This window comes from Aquarana catesbeiana, linkage group LG11, assembly GCF_042186555.1.
Source record: "Aquarana catesbeiana isolate 2022-GZ linkage group LG11, ASM4218655v1, whole genome shotgun sequence".
NCBI classification, from domain to species: domain Eukaryota; kingdom Metazoa; phylum Chordata; class Amphibia; order Anura; family Ranidae; genus Aquarana; species Aquarana catesbeiana.
In genome coordinates, this window is record NC_133334.1 from 283,465,413 (window position 1) to 283,479,423 (window position 14,011).

At 42.3% G+C, this 14,011-nt stretch overlaps 2 protein-coding genes across 2 annotated transcripts in view; both read left to right on the forward strand.

Annotated features, from left to right (window-relative positions):
• LOC141112875 (blastomere cadherin-like) overlaps positions 1–14,011 on the forward strand; it is a gene marked incomplete in the record, with an annotated part of 136,747 nt that overhangs the window by 43,240 nt on the left and 79,496 nt on the right.
• LOC141112873 (cadherin-1-like) overlaps positions 642–14,011 on the forward strand; it is a 65,849-nt gene continuing 52,479 nt past the window's right edge. Inside the window, exons 1-4 of the mRNA XM_073605976.1 lie at positions 642–994; positions 3,019–3,127; positions 8,555–8,763; positions 13,073–13,186. Coding sequence (XP_073462077.1) covers positions 944–994; positions 3,019–3,127; positions 8,555–8,763; positions 13,073–13,186 — 483 coding nt within the window. The 5' untranslated portion in view covers positions 642–943. The remainder of the gene's footprint in view (positions 995–3,018; positions 3,128–8,554; positions 8,764–13,072; positions 13,187–14,011) is intronic.

Sequence of the window (14,011 nt, forward strand, 5' to 3'; positions counted from 1 at the left end):
ACATGCAGGCCGGAAGGTGTGCTACTGCTTAGCTGAGGAAGCCCCTCCTTCCATGAAGACTCCTGGAATGTATGACATCATAGTGGCCTAGGCCAGAAACCAGGAAGTAACTGAAGAAATGTAAAGAAAATTGTAAAACAGAAAAATATCATCTCCCTTCCTATATATGTACTACCGTAATGTTGGCAGGATAAGGATTACACCGAGTTCATTGGCTAAGGACCAGTTCACACCACATGCAGTCCAGTGCAGTTTTTTTCTGCATCAAAAACGCAAATAATGTAGGTTATAAGATTTCCAATGGTGGAGTTCACACCAGTGCTTGCAGTTTCAGTGCATTCCAGGAAAAAAAGTAGAACATGTTGCATCTGTCCTGTACTGGACTGTACTGGAAGGTGGTAAAAATCATCAAAAAAGCACCGGAACACCCATGTCTTTATTTAATGTTAAGAAAAAAGAGGGGGGGGGGGGGTGCAGAAAAACATCCGGACTGAATTCTATGGCGTGACCTGAGAGAGTGAAGGTCTGCTTTACTCAATATAAACGTATGACCCCAGAGACCGTTCCTGAGAATTATTAACCACTTCTTCTTCCTCTGGTGTCTGGCTCTTTGTCTCATACACTGCACTTTGCAGATTGGTTACACAGAATATTCGGCACATCTCGGTGTCGGTGATCTGATCTGGTGGCTACCAGTTTTTTTTAATATTGGACGACCATTGTGATGATTCTCCTTCTCTCTGATTTTTAAGACCTGTCCTTCCACTACTTCATAGTCCCGAATGACCCTCTGATGTACCTGGTGGTCACCTCTTATTCTTTACCTGGGTGCCGCACCTGAGGACGCCACGCCCACCACAGGGGAGAGAGTGCAAGGACAGGCAGAGGAGACGTCACATCACTCAGGACTTTGTACAGGACTGACACCAACCAGAGCCCACCAATGATGAAGAGGAGTTGCCTGGGAGCTCTGCTGATCTGCCTCCTGCTGCAGGTGAGTGGTGACCCCGAGCAGGGAGGACGCTGAATATCCCATCAAAGTTCTGCAGAATGAAGACCAACCAATGGGCCACACACAGCCGGTGTCCCCTGGACACATAATACACCAAACTACAATCCTAGGGACACCATAGCTTGGGGACACCTTCAGTACCTACCCTTCTGTATATTAACTATTGCTCTTGGGACATCTACCTTTTTCCATGTATTACCTACTGCCCTATGGACACCTACCCTTCTCTATTATTATCTGCTGCCCTATGGACACCTACCCTTCTCTATTTTAACTACTGCCCTGTGAAGACCTACCCTTCTCTATATTACCTCCTGCCCTATGGACACCTGATATACTGTATGGACATCTAACTAGAACCACTTACTACTCTGAAAACCTACCACACTCTATAGACACTCAGCATATGGACACCTTATTAGAACTTCACAGACACTTACCTATCATACTGACTATATATATATATATATATATATATATATATATATATTTTTTTTTTTTTTTTTTTTTTTTCTTTATGTTTTAAACATGAACCCTGATTTGTAGGCGGAGGTTTAAGTGTAAAAACATCTGAGAATTCCTCATCTCTGCCAGATATTTATATTAGGGAGTATATACCGTATACCAGTATGGTAGTGATAGGAGTACCAGTCATCTGATTGGTAGATTGTCTCCTGGTGTCTCCATGGTGGGAAGTATCGGGGGAAGTTGTATGGGATGATTCTTCCAGATGGTGGACAATCTCAGGAATAGGCCCGTTGGGTGAGAAGTCATAGAAACCAATCAGATGTTTCAGATTCATTTTCTTGTTTTTAATAATAATCTATAATTCGGCGTTGTTATATACAATCGATGTACATAGAGTAAGCTGCAAACGTTTGTAAATTCCGCCATTCTCTGCAGCTTCTGACAGGTGGTAGGTGGTCCTGTTGGCACCATCTGGTGCAACAAAATTCAAGTGAAGTGGAACTCTACCCATAACAACGTGATAAAAAGTAATGTTCTTTAGCAAGGAACATCCATTCCACATTAATAATTCAGCTACCAACATCCGTGTGTGCTGTAAATTGCCTCCAGCATTGCTCCTGTTACTTCATGCTGGAGGAGGCCATTTTGCTGAAGCCCAGATACCCTGAGCAGCAGTAAATCATAAAGCAGAATTAAACCCATCAATTTAACAGTTTCAAAAAACAGTCACATTCCTGGAATGCCGGGATTGCTAACTGTCACATCTTCTTATGTCCTCAACCAAACTGTCAAACCATCAAATGGCTGGTGTCATAGATGATCACATATACAGCACCATGACAGTTGCAGATCAAACAGAAGCAGCTTCCTTGGCTGTAAAGGATTGGAGGGTTTCATTCCACTTTAGGGCTGTCAGCAGATCGGCCTCTACAAATTGAGTAGTGCCTAAAATAGAGAGCAACTGAGCATGTGCAGAGCGGGGTGAGACTGAGTATTACTGGATTGTGCACAGTATAGACACTTCTATTTAATGTTTTATATATCTAAACCCGCTAAAGGAGTCAACCTAAAGAACTCTAGACGGACTTCATTTTCTGATTGAACTTCCACTTTACATTAAAGATTATTCCGGGTAGAATGTTGTTGACTGCAGAGAGACTTCATCCTATCAGAAGTCGTCCCTTTTTTAGGTATTCAGGCAGTCAAGGCTGTTGTGGCTGTTTGAATACATTAGCTGGCAGTGAAGAATCCTCCATTCATTCGGTTTGGCATGGATTGGGTGATCGATTGATCACTTTTGTTCAGCCCATGGGACTAAATGAAAGATACCCTCCAGATGTCTCTTTAGATACCCTCCAGATGTCTCTTTAGATACCCTCCAGATGTCTCTTTAGATACCCTCCAGATGTCTCTTTAGATACCCTCCAGATGTCTCTTTAGATACCCTCCAGATGTCTCTTTAGATACCCTCCATGTCCATCTAATGATGAAAGTTCTCTTCTGTAGACCAACCAATGTTTTCTCTTTCCCTGCGGCAGATTACGGGAGGATTGGCAGACTGGGACATTTGTCGCTATGATTTTTCTGATAAGGAATACCATTTCTCGGTGCCCCGATCTCTGGACCCCGGCACGGTGGTGGGAAAAGGTAAGAGTACCGCTCATGGTTTCACTTTGGTTTGATCATAATCCAGATGGAGTGGTGGGAAGCTCCTGTGACACCGATAATTCCAGGGCGGTTATCCTTCTATCTTTTGTTATCCTTGTTGGAAGGCCGTAGACGGCTATCAGGAGGATGGCTGACTGGGTGGGCTCTATAACCTCTTCAGGTGGATGGTTTACATTCTTGAAGCTGCAGATTTGTTCACCTTCTTCATTGAATGTTATCAGTGAATGAGAAGGCTATGAAGTGGCCATACAGGAATTAAAGGGCCGGGGTCTTTGGTCTCCCAGTAGTAGTGAATATTCACTGACAGTTGTTAAATAAAATGCCTTTACTCAGGATAAAGAATAAAGTGTAAGAAAAGAGACAACAGTGCAGCCCCATAGTGTATCATTAATACATAGATGACAATTTATTGAAAGATAAAAATGCACTCATAAAAACACACATGTGTACTGGGCTGGTGCAAGGATTTTTGACACCCCAGACGAAACCTCATTTTGCCGCCCCCCTTGGCTCCGCCCCTGAACCCACCCCTTTTGCCCGAGCATCAGTGTGACAGGAGCCGGCGCTAGAGGAAGCATGCGGCTGCAGTAGAGAGCATTGATCATAGAGGCGCACAGGGGATGTTTGCTTCCGTTCCATCAGGACATGTCCTCCAGTGCTGCGTCTCTATAATGACACTACAGAGCGGCTGCCCCAGTACAGTGCAGCAGAGGCACCCCCTACATACCCCTAGATGTGCACACTTTATCCCAGCAGCGCCCACTAGAGGTTATAACATTTATTACAGAGGTATTTATAATACAGCGCGTACATAGCGCAGAGACAGAGAGTAGGGAAACCAGCGGTCGGGCACCCTAGGCGGCCGCTTAGTTTGCCTAGTGGTAGCACCGGCCCTGGGTGTGTGGGGCATGGCATAAGGGTGACTTGGGAGCCAAAAGTGTCCAAGGGGCAGCCAGAGAACCCCCAGCCTTGGCCACTGGCTGGGGATGAAGTGCGCTGAAGATGGAGGAAGTCGCTGTCAGTGCAACTGCATCATTGTGGACATGGGACGCATTTCGAAACTGCTTGGCTTCTTCATCAGCCGAAAAAGTTACTTACAGTGCCTTGAAAAAGTATTCGTACCCCTTGAAATCTTCCACATTTTGTTACAACCAAAAATATAAATGTATTTTATTGGGATTTTATGTGATAGACCAACACAAAGTGTCACATAATTGTGAAGTGGAAGGAAAATGATAAATTATACAAATAAATATGTGAAAAGTGTGGGGGAGGGGCATTTGTATTCAGCCCCCTTTACTCTGATACCTCTAACTAAAATCTAGTGGAACCAATTGTCTTCAGAAGTCACCTAATTAGTAAATAGAGTCCACCTGTGTGTCATTTTTTTTTTTTTTTGCAAAATCTTTTTTTTATATTAAATTTTTCATTAGCATACAAAATTTAGCTCACGCAGAGGTCAAACCTTCCTGATGCAGGGGCAGTTCTTCTGATGCGCAACAGGGCACAACATACAACATAAACAAACTAACTTATACTATAACCCCAATGTGGGGAGAGGTTCAGGAGAAGCTGTGCTCAAATTGGTACCAACAGGATAATGCAACATGAGAGTAGTTGGGTCAATATACTAACAGACTAGAGATATAGTGTTAATCTAGGAAATGGTTACTGCATCAGTTGCCGTGGTATTATCATCTAGCCAACAGGTTCATACCTTTTCAAATTTTTGTGGACAACCCCTGCCCGAGTAGGTGGCTTTATAAAGGAGTAAACCGGCATTCACTAGGCTTTTCCAGAATATGACAGAGGGGGGGAGACGATTGTTTCCAGTTCATCATAATGGCCTTACAAGTATAGTACAATAGCAGGGATATGAGTATATTCCTGGCTCTGAGCATTGACAGTTGTTCCACTAGCCCCAGTAGACAATATTTAGGATCATAAGGAACACGAGTCTTCGTGACCTTAGCAATCACCTGGAGTACTTCCAATAATGTTCGATTGCTGGGCAAACCCAAAAAATGTGGAAAAAGTCACCCGATTGGTAGGAGCAACGCCAGCATGCCGGAGAGATGAACGACATCTGGTGCAGCCCATGAGGCGTGTAGTGAGCTCTATGCACAATTTTGTATTGGATCAGTTTGTCTCTAGCTGAAACCAGAGGGGAAAAGGGAAAGTCCCCAAATTTCCCTCCAGTCGTCCTCGTCCAGCTCCAGTATGTCCCCCATCCATTTCCTGCGGAGGGGGGACAAGTTGGTCAGGTCTGACTGCAGCCATCAATGGTCGGTCACAAGCTGAGTGGCCAAGAAATACTTGTGGCAATCAGGGAGAGCCACGCCCCCACTGTCCACAGGCCTGGTCAGAGTGGTGTATTTGAATCTAGGCGGTTTTGGCCCCCAAATAAAGGAGAGGAAGAGTTGCTTAAGAGAATTAAAGAAAGTTTTGGTCAGCCATTGTGGGGAGTTCCGAAAAATGTACATAAATTTATGGAGGCCTTTCATTTTGAGAAGATTGATACGCCCAATGAGGGAAAGGGGAAGATTGCTCCATGCCTTCAGTTTGGTTTTAATTGCTACCAAGACAGGGTCAAGATTGAGCCGCACAAAGTCCCTACTCTCTCTCGAGATGATAATACCTAAATAGGTAAACTGATCAACCCACTGGAGTGGGACACCTGTGTGTGATGTAATCTCAGTATAAATACAGCTGTTCTGTGAAGCCCTCAGAGGTTTGTTAGAGAACCTTAGTGAACAAAAAGCATCATGAAGGCCAAGGAACACACCAGACAGGTCAGGGATACAGTTGTGGAGAAGTATAAAGCAGGGTTAGGTTATAAAAAAATCTTCCAAGCTTTGAACATCTCACGGAGCTCTGTTCAATCCATCATCGGAAAATGGAAAGAGTATGGCACAACTGCAAACCTACCAAGACATGGCCGTCCACCTAAACTGACCGGCCGGGCAAGGAGAGCAATCATCAGAGAAGAGCCAAGAGGTCCATGGTAACTCTGGAGGAGCTGCAGAGATCCACAGCTCAGGTGGGAGAATCTGTCCACAGGACAACTATTAGTCGTGTTCTCCACAAATCTGCCCTTTATGGAAGAGTGACAAGAAGAAAGACATTGGTGAAAGAAAGTCATAAGAAGTCCTGTTTGTAGTTTGTGAGAAGCCATGTGGAGGACACAGCAAACACGTGGAAGAAGGTGATCTGGTCAGATGAGACCAAAATTCAACTTTATGGCCTAAAAGTAAAACGCTATGTGTGGGGAAAACTAACACTGCACATCACCCTGAACACACCATCCCCACCGTGAAACATGGTGGTGGCAGCATCATGTGGTGGGGATGGTTTTCTTCAGCAGGGACAGGGAAGCTGGTCAGAGTTGATGGGAAGATGGATGGAGACAAATACAGGACAATCTTAGAAGAAAACCTGTTAGAGTCTACAAAAGACTTGAGACTGGGGCGGAGGTTCACCTTCCAGCAGGACAACGACCCGAATCATCCAGCCAGAGCTACAATGGAATGGTTTAGATCACAGCATATTCATGTGTTAGAATGGCCCAGTCACAGTCCAGACCTAAATCACATAGAGAATCTGTGGCAAGACTTGAAAATTGCTGTTCACAGACGCTCTCCATCCAATCTGACAGAGCTTGAGATATTTTACAAAGAAGAATGGGCAGAAATGTCCTCTCTAGATGTGCAAAGCTGGTAGAGACACCCCCAAAAAGACTTGTAGAGAAAGGGGGTTCTACAAAGTATTGACTCCGGGGGGCGCCATACAAATGCCCCTCCCCCACACTTTTCACATATTTATTTGTATCATTTATCATTTTCCTTCCACTTCACAATTATGTGACACTTTGTGTTGGTCTATCACATAAAATCCCAATAAAATACATTTACGTTTTTGATTGTAACAAAATGTGGGGTATTTTAAGGGGTATGAATACTTTTTCAAGTCACTGTACAGGGCTGCTTGAGTTGTATGGGAACCGTCTGCAAAATATAAGTCTGGTATCTGAATATAACACAACTGAACACGTGCTTTGTGGTGTTGGATGGTCAGTATTGTGTGTGAACGATTGAGGTCATTTGTCTTCCACTATTGTGCAACTTCTTCCCCCGGTGTCTAGTCTGCTAGGAATTACTTCCTTTTTTTTCTAAAGTCTCTTTGGTTACAGTAAATGGTGACTCCACTTTCATGGGAAAAAAAAATAGCGAAAAACAAATAAAAATCTATCGTATGCAATCGCTACACAATCATATTGTAATTGAATATTATTAAAAATGACTTTTCCTTTTCTGTCTGCAGCTGCTGTCATTTTCTGCAAAATGCAATATGGCCACCTGGAGGCGCTCTGTACACAGATGGTATACAGAACCCCGCCCCCCAGAAATGTCATTTCCTGCTTGTGTGATTGGCTCACTGATTTTCATCTGCACTAAGATACGAGTCAGATTTTGGGCATCCCCTCCTACAAGAATGTCATTTTTTGGTGAGATACTCCCAAAGGGAAATCACGTCTAAAGAGATATGAACAAACAATAAAGATGGAGGGTCTAAAGAAAGCTAATGTGTTGCCAACATCCTTTCATAACTTTCACAAGCTCTGTGTATATATAGCTCCCTCGGGACTTTAAAGGCAACATCTAAGACACTTTCTTATAAAAATCATAATAAAAAAAAAAAATACATGGCTGAGATAACATACATCCTGACAGGCAGTTCTTTATCACAGCAATACCCTGTTACACCCGATAACGGCGGTTGTGTGAAAACTTCAATAAATGTCCTATAATCAGGGTAACCCAAGTGGATTTTCTATCTTCCTCTGGGGTAAGAGTATGCCGGTCTGGAACAAAATTGTAACAAATAGTAATAATACAATTGTATTCCAATATCATCTCTACAGGAAATCATTATACAATCATCTTACTGTTTGCAGCTGCAGAAAAATAAAGGGTCATAGGAAATAATTAGTTAAACTCTATCAGAAGGTTTTCTTTTGTTTGTTTTGGAATTTTTGGTCCTGTTGGGGAGATTTCTCTTCATTTCCTGTCCTGGAGATATGAAGAAAATGGAAGGAAATCTCCCCAGAGAACAGATGTCCCCCTGGAGACCCCTCTATATTCCTGTTCTGGTGACATACAGGTCAGATACTGTACAGGGGGGGGCACGGAAAGCAATAAAAACCTGACAGAGGTCTAACCCTTACCCTCTCTATCACAAAGTGGGAAAAAAAATTGGACTTTAGATATAAAATTCCAATTCTACACAATGTTTATTTTAGTGAATTGAACATTTTGAAGAGAAGATACAGAATTGAATAGACGTGACGGATGGTGTGGTGGTGGGATGACCTCAATGCTCACACCTCCCCCCTCTTTTATCTTTCAGTGGACTTCATTACCTGCGGCCTGAAATCGAAGGTACGCTATGAATCCAAAGACTCTCACTTTGAAGTTCAGGCTGACGGCTCCATCGTAGTGAAGGAACATCTGAAGCTTCATGGACACAAAGAGTTCGGTGTTGTGGCATTGGAGGGGAAGAATGTGCTGACTGAGACCACCGTGATACTGAGAAAACGCCACCCCCACCACAAACAGGTGAGCCTCCTATGTACGGGGCAGGTAGGTCAGGCTCAGGGTTGCCAACCTCCCGCAGCATTTTTTACTGACAAAATATGGACAATTTACAGGCGGAACACATTTTTTTACTGACAACCTGAAAAATTACAGAACTCCTATTGAAAACTAATATAATCAATATTTAAACAGTATGAACATGATATGGAAACACTGACAATACCCATAACAAGTCATTTGCGTCATTTACACTTGTTGCAGAATCTCTGACCCCTTCCAGTTTAATGGGAACCTTCAAGGCCAAAGACAACTAAGATCCCTCAAAATCTGGTGGGTTGTGAGGCATAGTGGGTGCAAAGATGGTGAAAGTCATTGGACGCCAGACACTTCTCGGATTTAAAAGAGGTTTTATTTCTTTGACAGTCCTTTTTATATTTTGCAAGAGAAAGAGGGTTAGGGCCAGGACACCCTTAGGTAATTTAAAATGGCAGACTCCGAGACTTGTTGTAGAATCTCATATTAGCCAATGTATTTCATATTATTCATATTGATTTGCATATATTTTATTGATAATTATTATTATCATTATTATTATTCATATTATTATATGGTAGTGGTTTTATCAATATTATTATTCAATAAGTAAAGCAACAATTATTAATCTTTAATAATGTATACTGTGTTTTCCAGATTTAGAAAGTCTTCATTTTTAAGTGTTGAACTTTAAATGACCTCTGCTTTATGACAAGTACTTGTACACAGGTGTTCTCGAAAATGTATTAAGATAGTCTACTGGGTGAAAGTTCATTAGAATAGATTCAAGTTATATAGAATTGTCTCAAGTCTGAAATGCATATAAATCAGACAGATAATGATAAGAAAACAGGTGGTTTAGAAATAATTAAAGTTATGTACAGTACATTAAATTAAGTTTGACAGGGTCAAACAAAGGTCTGTTTGTGCCCTCATTAAAACTGTTAAAATACATACATATAGTGAAACATATAACACATCTGGTGGGGTTATTGAAAGTTCATTTTCCCAAATCTCATAAATCTGTAATTCTTGAACTTAGTTAAATCTTATCAAGATAAGGAGAGTTTGATAACATAGCTGGGTGCCAGACTGTCTCTATACAGGTGTTTTTAATTGGACAAAAACAGTTATAAATCACTTTAATGAACATATAGGAATTTGGGGAATAATTAAGTTTATCTGGTTGTAGAACAGGTGTCAGATTTATGGTTAGTTACATTGACGTAGATCTTAGCGACCAATCATATGTAAGAGAGATGGTTGAGATAAGACTTGTAAAATGGTATATAAATGCAAGCTCTACAATTGTTAGACAGACAAGTCAGATAGGAGCTCATAAGGCTGAACTCTGTGTATGCTGCCCTATTGCACGGGTCATAGAGGTCAGAACCAATGGGCAAGTATCTGTCCATAACTTGTCTCCTCGTACAAGTCAGAGAAGACTTCTTAACTTGTTCCAGAATGTGGTCTCAGGTGAATTTCCCTCACGAACTTGGTCGAGCTGGAACTCAGAACTCTGTGAGGGGACCAGACCACCGGCCAATTGGCTGGTCCCTATCAGGTGACAGGTTCCCAAGAATTGGCAGTAAAGACCCATTCTGGTTCAAGGTGAGAACAATTCACAATTGTTTCAATTTGGTTAGAGGATAAGAATATTTATATCTAATATGCTTGCATTGTAAGAAACTGTATAAATTAGACCTGTATCTTGTAATACTTTGAACATAAACCTGTATGTTTTCAGCTGTTAATAAACCTGCATTGCTGAATTTCTGCCTGGTTCGATACTTTACTATTCTACTTCAGACTTCAGTAGGAGGACAGCCGTACAGGGAAAGGCCCCAGCAAGGTGCCACTTCTGTACATGCAGGAATGCTGTCTCCTATGGCAACAGTCCTAACTCAACGTAACAGTTCTCTCAGCTGTACTACAACTTCTCCTCGTAGTTCTTCAGCCCCTTGAGCTCCTGGTCTCTCACGGGACCCTCCGAATCACTGACCCTGAATCCCTGGAGCTCCTCAAGGCTTTTATCTCCCTCAAGTGTCACCTCCGCTTCCCTGTTGGGTCCCTGGCTTGGCACTCCAGATACTTCTCAAGCTTCACCCCCACTGACCAGCTTGGTCCCTGGCTTGGCACACAAGGCTGCTCTGCAAGTGTCACCTCCGCTGGTTGGGTCCCTGACTTCATCACTGACTGAAGTTTCCCGATTCTCCACCGTGCCCGTTTAGTGAGAATACTTGCTTCAGTTACTCACTGTGGTCCCCGGTAATAAGGTGGTTGGTCCCTTTGTGGCGACAGCTTCCCTTCTACCTCCGACCACGACAGGTTCTCTGGTCGGCAGAACCGTCACTTCTGGTTGGACTGCAAGCCGCAGTCCCAACCCTGCGCTGACCTCTTACTTCTGGATAGGCCCTCACACAGCTTGGCAGACAGATGTCCCCGGGATAGGCCCAATCTCCGGCCTAACAGCCCGGGGCAAAACAACACACGTCCACCCAGACAGCGGTCCGGGTGGCACACAAGAACTTGGATCACCTGACCTCCCCCAAATATATAGGCTCTCCCAGCAGGCCAAGGGATTCAACAAAATCCCTGCCCATTGGCTGAGATACCCCATATTCACATAACCTGACCTTGAGTTGTCCTTCTCAATCTAATACCTCCAAGTGCCCAGCCACCTAGTGTTAGAAGAGGAAAGTACAACCAGGCCAAACTTAGGGAGAAATCAAAGGATAAAGAAAAAATGATCCGCACTCCGGTTGTTGCTCTTAAAACGTCTTCATTTTATTGAATAGCCACAGTGAACAAACGCAGATTAAGTCTGTTGACGCGTTTCAGCCTATAAGGCCTTAGTCATAACCCATCCACCATAAATATATATAGACTTTGCATTGCATTAGATGTTGTCTATGGCGGATTTTATTTCACTAAGAATCATTGCACAATTCTTTCTATGTCCGGACTTTTTTTTACATTTGCTGAATTGCGCATTCTATATATTGTTTGATTGAGAACATTAGTACACATAATTATTCATATTTGTTCATTTGCACTTATTAGTGATCTCAAACGATAGCACATATTTCTGTTTTTTTTTAATTGTTTTTTGCACTTATTTATGAATTTATTTATTTAAAGTGACAGCACACTTTTTTTTAGTTTAGTAACATTTATTTGGCCCAGTGTTCGGGTCCACCACCTATTCTATTCTTGAGCTGAGTGCAAGAATTGTCTTTTACTTTACACCACATGTGATACACTAGAGAAATATTTTATCAATCATATTACGCTACCATAAATAAATGAAAGTGCAAGTGCTTAACCACAAATAAATCATATATAGCACAGAATAAATATATTAAAATAACACAAATCAATCGATAAATCATGTACTATATAGAAAATTCCCAAAACCATATAAAAGTCCAATAAAGTTCATCTGTAAATAAAGTGCTGAGAAGTAGATCCAGAAGATAAAGTATCCATACGCCAAGGAAACATCCCAAGTGATCCTATGTATCAGCAAACCCTTCACCATTGTGAACACCAACACACCAAGACCACTTACCAGACCCTCAGACTTCAGAGTATAGGAGGTCTTACCGCGTTTTATGGAGAAATCCCAAAATAGATGGATGGATGGTCACTTCCTAACACACCAAGTACTCCATGATGGAATGGATGGGTGAACAACAACACTCCGACCTTCTGGATGGAGAATATGCTCTCATTATCTCCACCTCTGCACACCGCTGTCCACTTCCATCCACCACAGATCAAGCCAGCCATTGGTCATATCAGAATAAAGCATGCAAAATGAAGGAGATCTCTGATGGTGCAGTATAACAGTAAGGGTTTATTAAAACTAGGCATCTACTCACATAGAAAAGGGTAACACAGCATAACACACAGATCACACCTAACACCCCGACAGGTGTGATGACGTCACCCCTGTAGCTCCGCACCGAAATGTTTCATCCTAAAGGACATCGTCATTGGGGAAAAATGAGAAGAATTAGTTTAAGAGACGTCAGAAACAAGTTCCTAGGACTGGACATCTCAAAGAGGACTTGTCACTATCACTGTTGGCTGTTCATTTATATCAAGGTGTCAGGTCAGAGAGAAGGGAGCTCCATTGGGGAGATCTGGTTGCTTGAGTCGCAGAATAATATAAAAAGAAAGCAGATGATTTGACCTCATTCAATCAAAATTAAATGTAATCTTTGGGTGGAGTTTTTATTTTTAGTTATAAAGTATTTTATTTTGCTGATTGTGATAATTGTGTCCTCTGCAGGCTGAACATTCACATCCATCACATGAGCTTCGGAGACAGAAGAGAGATTGGGTCATCCCACCAATTCATTGCTCTGAAAATGAAAGAGGCCCATTTCCCAAAAGGCTCGTTCAGGTACCTACAACACCAACCTTTCTACTTCCGTACAGAATACATCACACATTGGTTATTAGCACAGAGGGCTCAGCATGTCTTCTTTCTGTGTCGGCTGAGCAGAACTTTAAAAAGAAATTCCTTCCTGCATATAATGCTTCTCTTCTGACATTGCACCACATTGTTCATGATTGGTACACCATATGGCCCAAATTTGGTGGAGAGTTGGTCATGATACCTATATAGGTTTGTTGGATGTCCCTTTCCAAAAGCAATAATATGGTGTTAGCACCACTTAGCGACCTCCACCTTTCTGGGAAGGCTTTCCACAAGATTTTGGAGTATTGGTGTCCATTCAGCAAAAATAACATTTGTAAGGAGTCCACAAACTTTTTTCCACAATCTTTTTGGATATATAGTGATGTCACAGTTTAGGAGCAATCCTACCTACAACTAGGGATGAGCTTCGAGTTCGAGTCAAACTCATGTTCGACTCGAACATCGGCTGTTCGCCAGTTCGCCGAACAGCGACCAATTTGGGGTGTTCGCGGCAAATTCCAATGCCGCAGAACACCCTTTAAAAGTCTATGGGAGAAATCAAAAGTGCTAATTTTAAAGGCTTATATGCATGGTATTGTCATAAAAAGTGTTTGGGGACCCGGGTCCTGCCCCAGGGGACATGGATCAATGCAAAAAAAGTTTTAAAAACGGCCGTTTTTTCGGGAGCAGTGATTTTAATAATGCTTAAAGTCAAACAATAAAAGTGTAATATCCCTTTAAATTTCGTACCTGGGGGGTGTCTATAGTATGCCTGTAAAGAAAGGGGCGCATGTTTCCTGTGTTTAG